The sequence below is a fragment of the Salvelinus sp. IW2-2015 genome, linkage group LG26, assembly GCF_002910315.2.
Source record: "Salvelinus sp. IW2-2015 linkage group LG26, ASM291031v2, whole genome shotgun sequence".
In the NCBI taxonomy this organism is placed as follows: domain Eukaryota; kingdom Metazoa; phylum Chordata; class Actinopteri; order Salmoniformes; family Salmonidae; genus Salvelinus; species Salvelinus sp. IW2-2015.
In genome coordinates this window covers 42,141,909-42,161,910 of record NC_036866.1, presented here as the reverse complement: position 1 = coordinate 42,161,910, position 20,002 = coordinate 42,141,909, and the positions used below count along the sequence as shown (strand labels likewise).

The following is a 20,002-nucleotide window of genomic DNA, read 5'->3' as shown; positions in this document are numbered from 1 at the left end:
GCTATGAGAATCGAAATTGAGCTAAGGTGTCTCCTGTTTCCATTGATCATTCTTGAGATGTTTCTACAACTTGATTAGAGTCCACCTAAATCCACTTGATTGGACACCTGTCTATATAAGGTCCCACAGTAGGCAGTACATGTCAGAGCAAAAACCAGGCCATGAGGTCGAGACAGGATTGTGTCGAGGCACAGACCTGGGGAAGGGCACCAAAACATTTCTGCAGCATTGAAGGTCCCCAAGAACAGTGGCCTCCATAATTTATAAATGGAAGAAGTTTGGAACCAAGACTCTTCCTAGAGTTGGCCGCCCGGCCAAACTGAGCAATCGGGGGAGAATGGCGAGGTGACCAAGAACCCGATGATCACTCTGACAGAGCTCCAGAGTTCCTCTGTGAAGATGAGAGAACCTTCCAGAAGGACAAACATCTCCGCAGCACTCCACCAATCAGGCCTTTATGGTAGAATGGCCAGACTGAAGCCACTCCTCAGTAAAAGGCACATGACAGCCCGCTTGGAGTTTGCCAAAAGGCACCTAAAGACTCTCAGACCATGAGAAACAAGATTCTCTGGTCTGATGAAACCAAGATTCAACTCTTTGGCCTGAATGCCAAGCATCACGTCTGGAGGAAACCTGGCACCATCCCTACGGTGAAGCATGGTGGGGGCAGCATCATGCTGTGGGGATGTTTTTCAGTGGCAGGGACTGGGAGACTCGTTAGGATCGAGGGAAAGATGAACGGAGCAAAGTACAAAGAGATCCTTGATGAAAACCTGCTCCAGAGCGCTCAGGACCCCAGACTGGGGCGAAGGTTCACCTTCCAACCTGAACAACAACCCTAAGCACACAGCCAAGACAACGTAGGAGTGGCTTCGGGACAAGTCTCTGAATGTCCTTGAGTGGCCCAGCCAGAGCCCGGATTTGAACTCGATCGAACATCTCTGGAGAGACCTGAAAATAGCTGTGCAGTGACGCTCCCCATCCAACCTGACATAGCTTGAGATGATCTGCAGAGAAGAATGGGAGAAACTCCCCAAATACAGTTGTTCCAAGCTTGTAGCGTCATACCCAAGAAGACTCATGGCTGTAATCGCTGCCAAAGGTGCTTCAAAAAAAAGTACTGAGTAAAGGGTCTGAATAGTGATATTTAAGTTTTTATATACATTTGCAAACATTTCTAAAAAACAGTTTTTGCTTTGTCATTATGGGATATTGTGTGTAGATTGATTAGGGGGAAACCGATTTAATCAATTTTAAAACAAGGCTGTATTGTAACAAAATGGGGGAAAAGTCCAGGGTTCTGAATACTTTCCGAATGCACTGTACATTACAGAAAATACACACATCAATATAAATACAAAATACAAGCGGAAAGAAAAAGTATTATTACATTATTGTGAGGTGTAGGCCTATATCATTGTTCAGGCCTAGCCTACATCTATGTGGACCGACAGTACAGGAGGGCATAATCTGGCCAATATAATAGTATTGTATGTGAAAGTCACATAATATTGGTCTAAATTGGGTGCCATTTTATTGATTATGGCAGGATGTAGCCTATTGCTGTGATGTCATAATGAGGTATGCACATAGAATTAGAATGTTCATCATAATTCTAAGGGGATGAGTTTTCATTGACTATCGTTTTCAAAACCCAGTATCCTGCATCATAATAAAATGATGTCATAATTGCATTCCAATTCTCGTCGTATGTTCTAACCTTTGTGTTGGAGGGCAAACAGACAAGGCTACTCATAAAGAAAGGACTTGAAGCATACGGATGATCCAAAATGAACTGTGAAATGTGTGAATTATTCGCCATTTCATCTCTCGAATAAGTATGTTCTATCTATGTAGATATATACCAATTTAATATGTCTAATAATTGTAAAGTCTAAGCCAAGAAAATATCCCGAATGATTTAGGCTATATTGCATTGATTGCTTTGTTTTGTTCCATCAAGTTGTCCACATACAAGACAGTCATCATGGACTGTTTCTGTTTGCCTGGTCCAAAGAGAGTACAACTCCTTACTGTAAGTACGAGCTTCCTTTTTCATGTCATTTATTTGATGTTCAATGAATTGCTATTTCTCAATTTTATATGTTCAAACTTCGTCATTGCTATGTCATTTTATGTTCAAATATTTGGTGCTAAAACATCGTTTTTGTCTTATATTTTTGAACATGGTCATCTCCTTTCATACATTCATCTTGTTCAGAGGCAGCCCACCAAGTCTCAGAAAGTGGGTCTTCTCAGAGAGAAGGTGACTCTGATTGGGGATGCCATCAAAGCACTGAAGAGTAACCAGGAAGCCATGATGGCTCAGCTGAAAAAGAGCCAGAAGAAACAGCAGAAGCAAGAGGAGCTGCTGCAGTACAGCAAATGGAAGCAGGCTAAGGACAACCAGGAACTCTGTGTGGTCGTCAGAAGGCTGGAGGAAAAGGTAGACGTGGAGACCAAGACACTCTGGGCAGAGATGAGGAGACTGGGAGAGCTGCTTGGGGAGGTGAGATGACATGATTTCAGACATAAGAGCACCCAGTTTGAGCACCTAGTGGCCTGGTATGCGGGTCTAAATCAAGTTTGACATTGAGAAAGTTCAATGGAGCCGGAAGAAAAGTCCTGCAGATATTTTTCTTAATTCCATGATATTATAGATGCAGTATATATCCTGTCATGTTTAATCGGTTGAATGTATGTAGTGTAGCTTGAACAAGTATTCAATACATTTTATGCCATTTAACTTCTTATGGCTGAAGGGGCAGTATTGAGTAGCTTGGATGAAAAGGGGCCAATATCAAACGGCCTGCTCCTCAGTCATAGTTTGCTATATTGCATATTATTATTAGTAATTGGATAGAAAACACTCTAAAGTTTCTAAAACTGTTTGAATTATGTCTGTGAGATTAACAGAACTCATATTGGCAGGCAAAATCCTGAGTTGAAATCAAAACAGGAAGTCAGAAATCTGAGCTTGTATGTATTCACAAGTCCCAATGAATCCCCTTGAGATATGAACGTTGTGCACTGCCTAGGGGTTCCACTAGATGTCAACCATAAATATAAATTATAATGAGACTTCTATGGTGTTGTGGGAGTGAATGATAGCAGAATCAGTCAGGTGTCCATCAAGCAGCCATTTTCTGATCATGCTTATTCTCATGGTAGTCACTTGCGTTCCATTGCTCACGAAGACAAGAAAGAATACTCCGGTTGGAACTTTATTGAAGCTATATGTTAAAAACATCCTAATGATTGATTCTGTACTTAGTTTGAAATTTTTCTTCGACCGGTAATATCACTTTTTGAAGTTTTTGTCGATATAACGCTGACCAGAATTAGCGTTTGGTATGTATACCCAGACGAGCTAACAAAGAAAGGTATTTGGACATAAATAACAGATTTTTTCGAACAAAACAAACATTTATTGTGGACCTGGGATTCCTGGTGTGCTTTCTGATGTAGATCATCAAAGGTAAGGGAATATTTATCATGTATTTCTTGTTTATGTTGACGCCATCTTTGCGGCTGTGGTGTTTTACTTTTGAGCGCCGTCAGATTATAGCGGGGTTTCTTTTTCGTAAAGTTTTTTTGAAATCTGACACAACGGTTGCATTAAGGAGAGGTATATTATAATTCCATGTGTATAACTTGTATTATCATCTAATTTTATGATGAGTATTTCTGTTGAAACGATGTGGCTATGCAAAGTCACTTGATGTTTTTCAACTAGTGAAATCTAACGCTCAATGTAAACTCAGATTGTTTTATATAAATATGAATTTAATCAAACAAAAATGCATGTATTGTGTAACATGAGTCCTATGAGTGTCATCTCGAAGATTAGTGGTTAATTTGATCTCTATTCTGGTTTTTGTGAAGCTATCTTTAGCTGGAAAAAATGGCTGTGATTATTGTGGTTTTGTGGTGACCTAACATAATCGTTTGTAGTGCTTTCGCTGAAAAGCCTATTTGAAATCGGACACTTTGGTGGGATTAACAACAAGATTACCTTTAAAATGATATACAGTGGGGAAAAAAGTATTTAGTCAGCCACCAATTGTGCAAGTTCTCCCACTTAAAAAGATGAGAGAGGCCGTGTATTTTCATCATAGGTACACTTCAACTATGACAGACAAAATGAGAAAAAAAAATCCAGAAAATCACATTGTAGGATTTTTAATGAATTTATTTGCAAATTATGGTGGAAAATAAGTATTTGGTCACCTACAAACAAGCAAGATTTCTGGCTCTCACAGACCTGTACATTCTTCTTTAAATGGCTCCTCTGTCCTCCACTCATTACCTGTATTAATGGCACCTGTTTGAACTTGTTATCAGTATAAAGACACCTGTCCACAACCTCAAACAGTCACACTCCAAACTCACTATGGCCAAGACCAAAGAGCTGTCAAAGGACACCAGAAACAAAATTGTAGACCTGCACCAGGCGGGAAGACTGAATCTGCAATATGTAAGCAGCTTGGTTTGAAGAAATCAACTGTGGGAGCAATTATTAGGAAATGGAAGACATCAAGACCACTGATAATCTCCCTCGATCTAGGGCTCCACGCAAGATCTCACCGTGGGGTCAAAATGATCACAAGAACGGTGAGCAAAAATCCCAGAACCACACGGGGGGACCTAGTGAATGACTGCAGAGAGCTGGGACCAAAGTAACAAGCCTACCATCAGTAACACACTACGCCGCCAGGGACTCAAATCCTGCAGTGCCAGACGTGTCCCCCTGCTTAAGCCAGTACATGTCCAGGCCCGTCTGAACTAGAGCATTTGGATGATCCAGAAGAAGATTGGGAGAATGTCATATGTCAGATGAAACCAAATATACTTTTTGCTAAAACTCAACTCGTCGTGTTTGGAGGACAAAGCATGCTGAGTTGCATCCAAAGAACACCATACCTACTGTGAAGCATGGGGGTGGAAACATCATGCTTTGGGGCTGTTTTTCTGCAAAGGGACCAGGACGACTGATCGTGTAAAGGAAAAATGAATGGGCCATGTATCGTAGATTTTGAGTGAAAACCTCCTTCCATCAGCAAGGGCATTGAAGATGAAACGTGGCTGGGTCTTTCAGCATGACAATGATCCAAACACACCGCCCGGGCAACGAAGGAGTGGCTTCGTAGAGAGTCTCAGGGTCTGGAGTGGCCTAGCCAGTCCAGTTCACCACATAGAAAATCTTTGGAGGGAGTTGAAAGTCCGTGTTGCCCAGCAACAGCCCAAAACATCACTGCTCTAGAGGAGATCTGCATGGAGGAATGGGCCAAAACCAGCAACTGTGTAAAACCTTGTGAAGCCACACAAAGGGTATATAACAAAGTATTGAGATAAATTTTGTTATTGACCAAATCTTATTTTCCACATAATTTGCAAATAAATTCATTAAAAATTCTACAATGTGATTTTCTGGATTTTTTCTCTTCATTTTGTCTGTCATAGTTGAAGTGTACCTATGATGAAAATTACAGGCCTCTCTCATCTTTTTAAGTGGGAAGAACTTGCACAATTGGTGGCTGACTAAATACTTTTTTGCCCCACTGTAAGACACATGAACGTCTGAGGAATTTTTAATTATGAGATTTCTGTTTTTTGAATTTGGCGCCCTGCACTTCGACTGGCTGTTGTCATATTGATCCCGTTAACGGGACTGCAGCCATAAGAAGTTAACAAAGATGCACATGCTATAACTACCTAATATTGCTCTGTTTCTTATGCGACAGAACATGAATGGTGTGGGTGACTCCTCAACCTCCATGAAACCTTCTTGGGAATTCCCCATTCCAGTGCCCCCCGCTGGCCAGCCTACGTCAGGACGGCATCAGTACTACCAGACTGTGTCTCTGACAGGCAGCTCAGGTGTCCTCCCAGCTGGACAGAGACTCCATGGACGCTCTCCTGTCCTACCCCCACTGGTTGATCCTCCCATGCCTATAACACATTGGTTTCCTGATCTCTCTCCTCCCAAACGCCCTCTGCCATTGCCACCTGCTATTATCGAGGGGCTATACACAGACGCATCCTCAGACCCAGTTTTGAGACAGGAGAAGGAGATTGAGGAGATGATGAAGACAATAGAAGAGGAGAGGGAGAAGGATCGGGCGGAGATACTTGTGGTGGTGGAAAAAGAGATGGAGAGAAAATGGAAGAAGTTGCAGAGGAAGTCTCCAGCAAATATAATACAGAAGACGGAGCAGGACATGATAGAGATGATGAAGGCAATAGAAAATGAGAGGGCGTTGGATCGGATTGAGATACTTGAAGCGGTGGGGAAAGAGATGGAGAGAAAATGGATGTTGAAGCAGAATGTAGGTCAGAAAGAGGAAGCAGATAACGGTGAGGAGCAATTGCCGGAGAAGGAACAGTGTAATGGGGATCAGGAAAAGAGGGTAGACCAGGAGGAGAACAAGCTGATAGAACAGATGAAAGAGAGCCAGAAATGTCTCGATGAAATTAAAAAAGAAAAGGCTGAGAGGGACTTAAGATTGGTAGAGACATTTGACGAAGAGCTAAAGAAAGGAAAAGAGAGGATGAAGACCCTGGAGAAGTTGAGGAAGGAAAAAGACAAGGAGGAGAAACTCAGGTTGGAGGAGGAAAAAAAGAAAGAGAAAGAGAGGATTAAGAACCTGGAGAAGGAGATGAAAGAAAAAGACAAGGAGGAGAAACTCAGGTTGGAGGAGGAAAAAAAGAAAGAGAAAGAGAGGATTAAGAACCTGGAGAAGGAGATGAAGGAAAAAGACAAAGGAGGAGAAACTCAGGTTGGAGAAAAAAAAAGAAAGAGAAAGAGAGGATTAAGAACCTGGAGAAGGAGATGAAAGAAAAAGACAAGGAGGAGAAGTTTAAATGGGAAGAAGAGAAACAGAAAGAAAAAGAGAGACTGAAGATCCTTGCGAATGAGATGAAGGCACAAGAACTGGAAGAGAATCTTAGGTTTGAGGAAGAAAAGGAGAGAATAAAGAACCAGAAGAAGGAGAAAAAGGAAAAAGAAAAAGAGGAGAAACTGAGATTGGAAGCAGAGAAAAAGAAAGAAAAAAGGATGGCAAGAAATCGGGAGAAGGAGAGAAGGAAAAAGAAAAGGTGGAGAAACCTGGACTTGAGGAAGAGAAAAGAAAGAACAGGAGAGGATAAATAACCTAAAGATGGAGAAGAAGGAAGAAGAAAAGGGGGGAAAAAGGTTGGCTGAAGCTGAGAAAAAAAGAGAACAAGATGAGAAGAAGCGCCTGAAAAAAGAGGAGAAGAGGTAACGAAAAAGCAGAGAAAAGGTTAGCTGAAGTTGAGAAGAAAGAGAACAAGATGAAAAAGAAGCGCCTGAAAAAAGAGGAGAAGGATAACGAAAAAGCAGAGAAAAGGTTAGCTGAAGCTGAGAAAAAAGAAGAGACAAGACGAGAAGAAGCGCCTGAAAAAAGAGGAAGAGGATAAACGAAAAAGCAGAGAAAAGGTTAGCTGAAGCTGAGAAAAAAAGAGAACAAGACGAGAAGAAGCGCCTGAAAAAAGAGGAGAAGGATAACGAAAAAGCGGAGAAAAAGTTAGCTGAAGCTGAGAAAAAGGAAGCAAATGTTGAGAAAAAGGTACAAAAGCAGGAGGAGAAAAATAGAGAGCTTAAACTAAAACTGAAGGAAAAAGAAGAGAAGATAAAAAATAAGCAGGAGAGGAAAGAAAAAGAGAAGCAAGAGAAAATGAAAAAGGAGCAAGAGAAGAAAGACAGAGAGAAGCGAGAGCAAATGAAACGGACAGAGAAGAGAATAGGAGCAAGTGAGGCAATGAGGAGGGCGAGACAACAGACATCATCAGTGGATTCAGACTCCGAGGAGTGGGCAGATACAGAGAGTACTGATGAGTCTGAAGCTGATTGGTGAGTGTTGAATCAGACTTCATGGAGTCATTTCACCACGAACCTGATCTGTTGAATATCTCTTAGGTTTGATAGATATGTTATAGCCTCACTAACCAGGCTCATAGCATTAGATTGGCTTAGATTGTGTCCTAGAACTGATCCTGTGCGACTCAGTAGGTAGCGCATGGCGCTTGCAACGCCAGGGTTGTGGGTTTGATTCCCACGGGGGACCAGTATGAACATTTATGCACTCACTACTGTACGTCACTCTGTATTAGAGCATCTGCTAAATTACTCACATGTAACTCAGGTGAACTGCTGTGTTTGTGTTACAGGATTTGAACTGAATTACCCAGATATTTTGGAAGAAAACATTAACACATTAGAGATGACACGCAAGAGTATCAGGATAGGAGAGAAGAAATTAAAGGAATATGGTCAAGCTGAAATAAGTTTCAAGGTCTACAAGTAAGATCCACTAAAAGAGATCTACGAGGGATACAAGATCTAGAAGATAGATATTCTAGCAGCAGTTGTGTGTATTCATTGCTAACAAGGAAAGCCATTTAAAAAAAAAATGTAACAATGAAAAAAATAAAAAAAATATTTCATCTCTTCTCTCTGTGTTTTCATAATTGTATTTCAAATCGCAAGAGGCTGAACGTATCTCACCGGAGAAAGCATCCGGGCGAGCAAAACAGCGCCGCTCTGCCTCTGTATGTGTAGGCCATTTATCTGATGCTGTCTGGTCATAAAGAGTATGACGTTGTTGCCGCCCTTAGCATTGAATGCAAGGGAAACCAGTGAGCTTTTAGCCTACCTTGATAAAAAATAAATAAAATAATAGCCAGTTAGCGTTGAGCTAAACTGAGTGAGTTCAACTGTTTATGATCCTGGCGCACCAAACAAAAGTGTCAAGGGAAGCCAGTGTGGATTTGGCACATCGCATCAAGAGATGACAGAAACAACCTGAATTGTTGCATCTCATTGCGTTGTTGTCATCCGGTGGCTAGCTAGCTAGATACAATTTCCCCTTTCTTAAAATTAGCCTTGGATGGAGACAGGGATTTATACTTGTGGTTTTACTTAATTTGCCATACTGGCCAATGATTATAATGGCAATTCTGATCCAACCATACATTCATACATTGTGCCCCTGGACTGAGAGGATGGAAGTGAAATATGTAGCTAGATGTAGAAGGCTAATGTTAACTAGCAAACGTTGCCCATAAAAGGAAGTTAGGCTAGCGAGCAGGTATTTTTGCCAGGTAGCCTAGGACAACAAAAAATAAAAGTGTGTACTGTATGACAGTCATAGACCGTTTCGTCAACATGAAAGAGGTGGATCGCATTGGTGTTTCTCTACAAGTAGGGTGAGTCAAAATGTTTTTTTGCACGCACACACAAATCAGAATCATGAACAGCCACATCCTTTTTTAACTTACTTTGATTGGACTAAATAGTTTTGGTATCCTTTAGTTGTCACTGTATTAGACTAAGCATAGGTGATTTAATGATGTTGAAATGGTGCTGGAATAGTGGAGGGAGTTTCTGTTGTCTTTGCGACTTGTGGTAAATAAATCCATAGTTGTTTAGTAGTCCGAAAATGTCGGAAACATTCACTTGCTTGTCCATGCTGTAGGTCATGTAACTGTTTGTTACATGCAATATTCTTTGTGAACTTCACCGGACAAGTTGCGCTCAGGTTTTGTGATGGAACAAAGTTGTCAGAATTTATACAGGCCTCATATTCCATTGTATATTATTTTCATTTAAAGCTGGAATCCTTAATGGTGAAACAGACACGTCTGTTTGTGAAATTACAACAAAGAAGGCACTGCAAAAACTCTGTTTTTCCCCTCGGACGCGCAATAGAAGAGCACAATATGTACTGCATATTTTACCATGCTGCGCGACGCTCTTCAACAAAAACGATAACAACGGTGGTGGGGCGGCCAGTGGGGCTGTTTCCCCCTCCATCTCATAATGAAAACGTTCTCAGATTAAGGTAGCTGGGATTCAACAATACAAAATACTGTAGACCCCAGTCCTTTTCCCTTCATGAAGGGAAGTCTTTTAAAGGAAAACCTTGACATTTTTGTTGCATAGTCGGATATCCTGGAAATTCCAGGAAAATTCCTGTCGCATCAGATAAGAGCTAAGAATGTTCTGAATAATATCCTGTCAATCCCAAATAGAATAGAAGACATTCTCGGGCATTATTTTGCATAAACTGGTACGGGTGTTTGTCACACAAAGACAGTTAAAACTGTGAACGCTTTTAACGGAATTCATATTCATGTGTGCTAGCTAAACATTATCTTCTAATTGATCTATTTTAACATTATATATTTAAAGTAGGCTACATCTATCAGTCATCATAGTGTTGTCTACCTGTGCTTCCCTCTGCCACGCTCTGCCTGGAGGCTTGTCCGGCCCTGACAGTGGTGACCACCACCCTGTAGAGGGCTCCAGGCTTCAGCGCCAGGAAGCTGTAGGCCGTGGTGTGGGCCGGGGTGCTCTCGTTCTTGATCACACTGCTGTCGTGGATGAGCAGCACACGGTACGAGTCCAGCTCGCCGGCCGCCCGCTCCCACTGGGTTTGGAGGCTGTCTGTGCTGCCACCGTTGGTCACACGCAGACTGGTCACCTGCGCCGGGGCTGAGAGGAGACACACAGAGAGAGGAACTTCAAAGATGTGAGACATTAACAGAGACCATAGAGAGAAATGTAGACCATAGTTGAGACCATAGAGCATTGATCATCAACTACACTGAACAAAAATATAAATTTGTTTGAGTCTAGAACAAACAAAAAGAAAGGTGAAATCCATCTCCCTTTGGAACCGTGACTCACTGGTTCGTCCAATCACTGAAGCCGAGCTGTTTAGGCCCCCACTGTTGGTCGTGACGGCGATGGCGTACTGGCGTCCGGGCATGAGGACGTTGAATGTGCACTCCCTGGCGTCACGGGACAGTGTCCTCTGTGACACAACAGTGTCCCCCTGTCTCAAGAGCACGGTGTACCCGTCCCACACCCCCGCGGGGCGAGACCACAGCACGCTCAGAGACGTCTCATCACCGTGACGGACCATCAGCTGCTGGACAGGCCGAGGGGCTGAGAGAGAGGGGAGAAGGAGTAATTGAGTAAAGAGAGAGGAGGGGGGGAAGAGGCAGAGGGGTGGGGGAGAGTGGGGGAAGATTATGTGAATGAGTAAAGAGAGAGAGGGCAAAGGAGGAGGGGTAATCAAAACAAAAATGAAAACTTCAGCAGCCATGGCAATTTAAATAGACATCTTAAATGCTCTTGACAACATACAACCCATAACAACATTTGGTAAACACCCAGCAGGGGACCCGGCAAGATTGGCGCTGCTTTGGAAAGTGGACGGTTTACGGGCTCCTGACCAATTGTGTATTTTTTTTGGCGCTAATCTTAACTTTCCGCCATCGTTTCCTATGTCCGAAAAGAGCTTCTGGACATTAGAACAGCGTCACTACATGACCAAAAGTATGTGGACACCTGCTCGTCGAACATCTCATTCCAACATCATGAGCATTAATATGGAGTTGGTTCACCCTTTGCTGCTATAACAGCCTCCACTCTTCTGGGAAGGCCTTCCACTAGATGTCCTGGGAAGGCGAAAGACATATTGATTATCCTGGACCAGGCCCAAATCCCCGACACTCGTAGAATGAGAAAACGACGCTATAGAGGCCGGCGCGCGGGTACCTTGATGAGACTACGGCAGCGAGTGAATAAATTGCCTTTACCCTCTGTTCTATTGGCGAATGTGCAATCACTGGAGAATAAACTGGATGAGCTCCGTTCAAGACTATCCTATCAAAGAACTGTTATCTATGCTTCTCGTGGTCATGACTGAACAAGGACATGGATAACATACATCTATCTGTTTTTTCTATGCATCGGCAGGACAGAACGGCAGAGTCCGGTAAGATCCGGGGGGCGGTGTGTGTGTCTCTTTGTCAACAACAGCTGGTCTGCAATCTCTAATGTTAAAGAAGTCTTCAGGTTCTGCTCGCCTGAGTTAGAATACCTCATGATAAGCTGTAGACTATACTAGTTCCCAAGAGAGTTTTCATCTGTATTTTTCGTAGCTGTCTATTTGTCACCACAAACCGATGCTGGCACTAAGACTGCATTCAACGAGCTGTATAGGGCCATAAACAAACAAGAAAATGCTCATCCAGAGGCGGCGCTCTTAGTGGCTGGTAATTTTAATGCAGGAAAAGTGAAATCTGTTTTACCTCATTTCTACCAGTATGTCAATGTGCAACTAGAGGGGGGAAAAAACTGTAGATCCTTTACTCCACAAACAGAACATACAAAGTTATCCCTCTCAAAGGGAAACCGGTCCAAGAGCTTCCCAGTGACAATGCCTTACATGCTCGCTTCGAGGGAAGCGACACTGAACCATGCGTGAGAGCACCACTGCCCTTTCCCACCTGGACAAAAGGAACACGTACGTGAGAATACTGTTCATTGACTACAGCTCAGAGTTCAACACCATAGTGCCCTCCAAGCTCATCACTAAGCTAAGGACCCTGGGACTGAACACCTCCCTCTGCAACTGGATCCTGGACTTCCTGATAGGCCGCCCCGAGGTGGTGAGGGTAGGCAACAACACATCTGCCACGAGGGTCGACAGATTCAAGTTCCTCAGTGTTCACATCACTAAGGACCTAGCATGGTCCAAACACACCAACACAGTCGTGAAGAGGACACAATAATGCCTCTTCCCCCTCAGGAGGCTGAAAAGATTTGAGATGGGCCCTCAGATCCTCACAAAGTTCTACAGCTCCACCACTGAGAGAATATTGACTGGCTGCATCACTGCTTGGTATGGCAACTGCTCAGTATCCAACCACAAGGCGCTACAAAGGGTAGTGAGTACCACCCAATACCCCTGCACATTGACTTGTTACTGGCACCTCGTTATTACTTTTATTGTGTTACTATTCATTTTTTATGTAGCTAATATTTTTCTTTCTTTCTTAATGGGCTGGTCAGTAAGCATTTCACCGTGAAGTCTACATGTGTTGTTTTCGGCACATATGATCAATAAGATTTGATTTGAAATACAGTGTAGTAAAAATGTTTAATGTAACGTACCTAGCCTCCCCTGACATTGAGCGGTGTTGCCAAACAGACCGCTCTCCACCATGACCTGAGCTGTGTAGAGCCTGCCAGGCACCAGCCCCAAGGAAGCTACAGAGAAGGAGTACTGTCTAACCAGCCTGCTCACTGTCTCATTGACTAGAGCCACCGTGCCGTTCAGTAGCAGGACACGGTAGTTCTCCCAGTCCCCTCTAGGGGGCGACCATGTACTCTTCAGAGTGCTGCCATCAATGACGCCCACCATGGACAGCTGAGACACCTTGTCTGGCACTGGGGGATGGTGAGAGAGAGAGAGAAAGTGAGAGATTCACATTGTCCTTTCCAGCACGGTTCCAGCAACTATGGTGGATCCGTGACCAGGCAGTACAGCTCGGCTCTGCTCAACTTGGCTTAACTGTGCTCAATCATGTGAAAAGGCTAGTTGATTGACACTCCAGAATGACTCACCTGTTCTGCCTGTGGCCACTGCCTCAGTTGTCTGCTCTCCGACCTTTGACCTCACAGTCACCTGATAGGGCCGTCCAGGGGTCAGGCCGCTGAAGACCACCTCAGTGGCGTTGGGGGGAAGCTTCCTGTCCTGGTTGGCTGAGCCTAGGGTTGCCAGGGAGACCAGGTATGCATCCACGCCGCCCCTAGCATTGACCCAGGAGGCCCTCAGGGTGTCCAGACTGCCGTCGTTCTCCAAGAAGAGGTCTGTTACCGCCACCGGAACTGTGAGAAGGAGAAAATATCAGTATTGATTTAAACATGTGGGGAGAAGGATTTAGATCAAGAAAAACAACACAATAACTAAAGATAAGAAAGGATCATCAGTGTCCTTGAGACAGAGAGGAAGCAAATTAGGTAAAAGAGGAGACGCCATTCCTGAACAAACCAGAAATGGATCATCATAAATAAAACACCGGGCTGAAGGGATTTGTAGTTTAATTTAAAAAAAATATCCAACCTAGTTCAACGCAGAAATTAGGTAATTAACTCCAATGACCATCATCCATTGTGCCTATTCTTTCCGGCTCGGACAGAGATGGATACACTTTTACGCTTGCTACTTTAGATTAGACACACACAGATCGCATAGAATGCATGAGAGAGAAATGTACACACAATGATGAGCGAGCGGGATAGAGACAGTTCGTGAAAGTATGCCTTATCCATAACCTTTTAAGAACTAATCAAATTATTTTGTCAGACAGCACTGCAGCATGCTTAGGCAGGCTAGCCTAGCTAAATAGGATGACTAAAGACAGTAGAGTATAGGGAGCACAGAGATAACATTGTCTGGCTGGCTGGCTGCTACTGTCTGAGCAGAGATGAGATGATGAATTTAATCAAATAAAAACTAAGCAATACACAGAACTATGAAATAATAAAATATTTCAGTAATTTCCTATTTTTCTATTGATGTCTATGGGGGTTGGGAGGGGAAGGGAGCGCTCTGGGAGGCCTTGATGGGCCAGCCAGCTGCAGAAAGAGGAAGGGAAGGGTGGGATCGAGAAGCCTAAAATATCCTGGAAACAACGACAGAGAGAAAGCATGGTCGTGATGGTGGTAGGGTGCAGTGTTGGAAAGGAAAACAAAGCCCTGCAAACTAAGTTAGATAAATATGTGAGAGACATTTCACCATATCTTGCACCTGTATTGAAGCCACCGAGACATTGAAATCTTAGATCGCTCTGTTGGCAAACAATGGAACTAAGTGATTGGATGGGAGACAACTTGAAAAATAAGAGACGATGCAAAAATAACCTTCAACAAACAACTTTTTTTATCAGACACATTGAATAGGGCTAGGGTTAAAGACTTGACATTGAGTTTTGCATGACAGTCTTGCTATTTTAACAGGTAAACAAAGAGTCACCACTGCTACACCAATGAGGACTGTCACCACCCAAACCGAGTTACCATGCCATGGTTCGTAGGTGTTTATTGCTTGCCTTACCTGTGACTGCTTGTTTGGAGATGGCGTTCTGGAGGCCTTCAGCCTCAGTCACCACGGTGACCGTGTACAGGGTCCCAGGCAACAGGTCGTCAAGGGTGTGGGAGGTGGCACTACTCTTAAGGGTGACGTTCCTGACTAGGGCGCCCTGCTGCTCCCTCAGTAGCACCCTGAAACCCTCTCTCCTGCCTGGACCGGGCTGCCAGGAAACACCCAGGCTGCTGGAGGAGGGTGAGAGCTGGAGGCCGCTGACGGCTGAGGGACCTGGGTAAACCAAGACAGAGTAGTCAGTGAGTAGTGATGTCTAACAAGACAAGGTAGATCAGGGGTAGATCAGGGATTTCTATGCTATCTACAATATCATAAATAGATGGTGTACAGCACAGTAGTTGTGGAAGACCAGGCAAATCATGTGTGATCAGAGGACCAGTCAAACCATACTAGAGCAGCAAGATGATCCCACACCTGTGGCTGCAGTGGCCAGCACTGGCAGGGCTGTTTTATTCCCAGCTATTGCCACCAGGCTAAAGGCCAGGGGTGAGGGCGGTGAAGCGAGACTGAGTTCCCATGATGCGGGTACTGCGGCTCGTCCCTGTTTTGGTGTCCTGTAGTGTGACCTCATACCAGTCGACCTGCCCACGAGAGCGAGGCCAGGATATGTGCAGGCCATGGGAGCCACCCTTACCCTGAATAGGACTCTTATACTGGGTTGCCTGGACCTGGTCTGGTAGTACGTCCAACCTGGATGGACCCACTGGGTCTGAGAGAGAGTGAAATAAAAGAGAGAAAAGAGAGGACAGCGAGGAAGGAGAGAGAGAAAGATGGAGATAATGGGTTGGCAATTTTGCTATAGAAAACAAAGATATCCCATAAACCAGTAACCAAGGGGCAGCACCTTGGCAATATTATCTACACCTCAATTAAACATCTATGATATTACATAACTGGGAAAAAAGTACATGAAGAGTCTCTGCATCCTGCCTTTGTACTTCAGCTGAAGGCCAGTGGTGGCTGCCTGTGATGGAGGGGAGAGATAATATTGTTTTGGTTCTTTAAAGAATGTCGTGTTGGATTCACTGGGAAACCTGCATGCGTCTTAGAGCGAGACGTTACAGGAAACGACAAAAACAAAGAGAGAGAGGAGCAGGACGGGGCGAGAGGCCAGTGCCTCCCGTAGCTCAGCGTTGAACTTTGACCCTTTCTTCATAATGGCTTCCTCTCTGTGGACCCTTCATAGCAACCCCAGGAATCACATTGGCCAATCAGCAGAACCCTAAGGACATTGTCCGTCCAATCCTAAAACCAAACTGGCAAGACCACTACTGTATTACACATGAACTACATTGTATCTGTGATTTCTACCGTGTTCAAAATATATTGGATAATGTCAAGTCCAAGTGATTTGGCAATTCCTGAACTGTTATTCTTGAGGATTTCATCCTTCGTAAGCTACTGTCAAAAATGGAAACGTTGCGGTCCACTCACAAGGACCAAAGAAAAAAACGTGGGCACACTTTCAATGCAAAGATGTGAAGTGTACTCTCAGTGTAATCTATCTGTGCCATGAAAAGAAAACATGGAGGCCTCCTGTATCCGTTAGTACAGAGAAACAATGCTTGACGGGATGTGGCTCTGGGGAGAGGGAGATATGTCTGGAAACAAACACGATGCTCTGCGTTGTTACTGACCTCTGCCTCAACAACTGTTGATGATTTGGAGCTGTGTTCCAGAACTTACAGGGTTCTAATCTAGAGCTTTGAGACCACTGACCAGAGGGGTTCTTGACAGGACATTCTAAGGTTGTGGCCTTGACAATGTGCAAAGGATTGTACTAAGGTACAGTGGATAAAGTGTACCTACTGGACTTCAGGAGGTGTCGGCACAATAGTTATCTATTCTCTATGTTCTTCAAAGTGGTGCACAGAATCTATTCACAATCAGTGCGATGCTGTGCAGAAAAAATAATCAATACTGTAACCATAAATCAAATAATAAAAAAGGATATGATATCCTGAATAAAAATATAATATTTCAAGCCATTTCCCTATACATCAAATATTACTGCAAAATTGAAAAATGATACATATGCAAAACTCCTAAATGTTTTAACATGATTAAGTATCAACTTTTGTGCTTTTATCCTTTGTGGAATAAAACACCAACCGAGAGAGAACCTCCCTGAGCCCTCAGAGATTTAAAGATATATTCAATAAATTATATAACTCTTTCTGTCATAATGTGATATCATATGTGTTAGATCTATTCAATGATAACAGGTTTTTGCCATCAGAGGAGTCATTCACCTTATCTTCTGAAGGGGTTGTGATCTTTTTTACGAAATATAATCATTCGAATGCCATGGTTCAAAATGTACATATAATAAATAAACAGAAAAACATATATTGTCTGATACTGGAAAAAAAAATATATATTTTTCAGATATCGGTAGCACGTTTGAAATGAATTAAAGTCAATTTAACAGTCTAATATACTTTTGGAATATAATATTATTGATTAGGATAAAATAGATTAGAATAGAAACGCATTTTGGTTTGAAACGCTTACCTGTTCGCACTGATACGTTGCCCCTCTCTCCATCATTCTTCGATATAACTTCGAATTGGTGTAATGTTCCTGGTTCCAAATCCCTTATATCGCAGATATACACGTTAGTGTACTCCCCATCTTGATAACAATCCGTTATATCGGACCGACTGGTCTCATAAAACACGGTGAAGTTACACGCGTCTCCTGTTGTTATTAATTTCAGTGCAATAGAATCCGCATTGGCGCTGATTTCAGTCAGGTTAAATGAACACTTTACTGCTTCAGTGGTCTCGACCTGAAAGGAACAAAAAGAGGCAACAGGTATGCTACAGGTGGAAACGAATTAACCATTTTAAATGTACTTTAACCATGACTCACCTTGACACAACTCCACCATAAACAAAGTATCAAAATAACAGTTTAACATCTAAACATTGCGGACGCTGATTTAGATATGTTAGGTCAATATATAATAAATGTAAAATATATTCCAACATTGGTTGTCATAATCGGTCTATAAAATAACAATGTATATTTATATTCAGAATTTCACAATGGCATGTTGGAGGCGTTACAGTAGTGGTACGCGCCTAACAACGCGTGGCATCTCTTTCGACGACGCAGTCTCTTCCCATGCTACCATCTCGTACCTTTCAATCTCTAGGCTGACTCTCGGTTGACTTGCCTAGTTAAATAAATATCTAGGCTAAATACTTTCCCTAACACCATTCCTCAATGCTCAGGTTGCACCATCACTGGCGTCAGGTAGACAGAGTGCTCAGGAAATGTATTCCATATCAAAGCATCCACTTCAGCCCTCTGTCTATAAACTGTCTATAAATTCATACATAGCCTAAGTTCTAATCAAATAGCCTACTGTATTTCTCACAGCCCTAACTTTCACTTGAGTCTGGACAACAGCACCTTGAGCAGTTTCCCCTCCTCTTGCCCCACCACACCCTTCTTTTCTTCCTGCTTGCCTTGGACTTTCTCTTTCTGAAGACCTTAATAAGGTCCACCTAAACTAACATCCATAGGATACAGCAGGCTAAAAGTTGGCAATGCATGGGTGTATTTCATAGCCTACTTTTGTGTTTGTAGAATGTTCTCTCTTGAAATACTTTTTGAATATGCCTATGTTCTATATTACTGTTATCCATTACCATAGCCCTTCTTTCAGGTTTGTTCAAAGCTTCACAGCCTTTTAATGTCCTCCGTCCAAATCTGTATGCAAATATGATCTTGAACATTCTTTATGGAATTTCACAAATGCTAAATCAATTTAAACGTTCATTTCAAGTGACTGTCATCATCACTCACCTGTGGGGTGGTGGTCAACTCTGTGGTCGGTACTGTAGTAGTTGTTGGAGCTGTAGCTGTTGTGGGTGTGGTTGTGGTTGTGGTAGAAGTGGTAGTTGTGGGTGTGGTTGGGGTTGTGGTAGTTGGGGGTGTGGTTGGGGGTATGGTTTGGGGTGTGGTTGTGGTAGTTGTGAGTGGAGCTATGGTTTTAGTAGGTGTGGTTGTGGTTGGGAGTGTGGTTGTGGTAGTTGTGATTGGAGCTATGGTTGTGGTAGTAGTGGTTGTGGTAGAAGTGGGTGTGGTAGTTGTGGTTTTAGTAGTTGTGGTTGTAGTGGGCGTGGTTGTAGTGGGTGTGGTTGTGGTAGTTGGGGGTGTGGTAGTTGTGGTTTTGGTAGTTGTGCGTAGAGCTATGGTGGGAGTGGTTGTGGTAGAAGTGGTAGTTGTGGTTTTGGTTTTGGTAGTTGGGGGTGTGGTAGTTGGGGGTGTGGTACGTTTGGGTGTGGTAGTTGTGAGTGGAGCTGTGGTGGGAGTGGTTGTGGCAGAAGTGGGTGTGGTAGTTGTGGGTGTGGTTTTTGGTAGTCGGGGCTGTGGTTGTGGTAGAAGTGGGTCTGGTAGTTGTGGGTGTGAGTGAGCTATGGTGTGGTTGTGGTAGAAGTGGGTGTGGTAGTTATGGGTGTGGTTGTGGTAGTTGTGCGTAGAGCTATGGTGGGAGTGGTTGTGGTAGAAAGTGGGTGTGGTTTTGGTAGTCGGGGGTGTGGTTGTGGTAGAAGTGGGTCTGGTAGTTGTGGTGTGAGTGGAGCTATGGGTGTGGTTGTGGTAGAAGTGGGTGGGGTAGTTATGGGTGTGGTTGTGGTAGTCGTGCGTAGAGCTATGGTGGGAGTGGTTGTGGTAGAAAGTGGGTTGGTGGTTGTGGTAGTTGTGCGTAGAGCTGTGGTTGTGGTAGAAGTGGTAGTTGTGGTTTTGGTAGTTGGGGGTGTGGTTGTGGTAGTTGTGAGTGGAGCTATGGTTGTGATGGGTGTGGTTGTGGTAGAAGTGGGTGTGGTTGTAGTAGTTGTGAGTGGAGCTATGGTTGTGGTGGGTGTGGTAGTTGTGGGTTTGGTAGTTGGGGGTTTGGTGGTGGTAGTTGTGAGTGGAGCTATGGTTGTGGTGCGTGTGGTTGTGGTAGAAGTGGGTGTGTTAGTTGTGGTTGTTGTTGGTGTGGTTGTGGTAGTTCGAGATGTGGTTGT

At 43.5% G+C, this 20,002-nt stretch overlaps 2 protein-coding genes across 2 annotated transcripts in view; one reads left to right on the top strand and one right to left on the bottom strand.

Moving 5' to 3' along the window:
* Positions 1-20,002, bottom strand: part of LOC111952424 (receptor-type tyrosine-protein phosphatase beta) — a 46,368-nt gene that overhangs the window by 16,315 nt on the left and 10,051 nt on the right. The window contains exons 5-12 of the mRNA XM_070435032.1: positions 18,798-19,950; positions 17,496-17,772; positions 15,616-15,690; positions 14,934-15,194; positions 13,442-13,705; positions 12,989-13,264; positions 10,712-10,972; positions 10,250-10,516 (exon numbers count right to left, since the gene is read on the bottom strand). Of these exons, the coding sequence (XP_070291133.1) occupies positions 10,250-10,516; positions 10,712-10,972; positions 12,989-13,264; positions 13,442-13,705; positions 14,934-15,194; positions 15,616-15,690; positions 17,496-17,772; positions 18,798-19,950 (2,834 nt within the window). The remainder of the gene's footprint in view (positions 1-10,249; positions 10,517-10,711; positions 10,973-12,988; positions 13,265-13,441; positions 13,706-14,933; positions 15,195-15,615; positions 15,691-17,495; positions 17,773-18,797; positions 19,951-20,002) is intronic.
* Positions 1,988-8,197, top strand: LOC139023081 (golgin subfamily A member 6-like protein 22). The gene is made up of 6 exons (XM_070435368.1): positions 1,988-2,035; positions 2,222-2,509; positions 5,745-6,779; positions 6,827-7,126; positions 7,428-7,873; positions 8,191-8,197. The coding sequence occupies exons 1-6, from the start codon at positions 1,988-1,990 to the stop codon at positions 8,195-8,197; spliced, it is 2,124 nt and encodes a 707-aa protein (XP_070291469.1).

Excerpts from the sequence above, each read along its gene's own strand:
- LOC139023081 (XM_070435368.1), top strand. The coding sequence starts at position 1,988 with ATGGACTGTTTCTGTTTGCCTGGTCCAAAGAGAGTACAACTCCTTACT. Across the intron at positions 2,510-5,744 it reads TGGGAGAGCTGCTTGGGGAG|AACATGAATGGTGTGGGTGA; the intron begins GTGAGATGACAT and ends CTTATGCGACAG. Across the intron at positions 6,780-6,826 it reads ACAAAGGAGGAGAAACTCAG|AAGGAGATGAAAGAAAAAGA; the intron begins GTTGGAGAAAAA and ends AAGAACCTGGAG.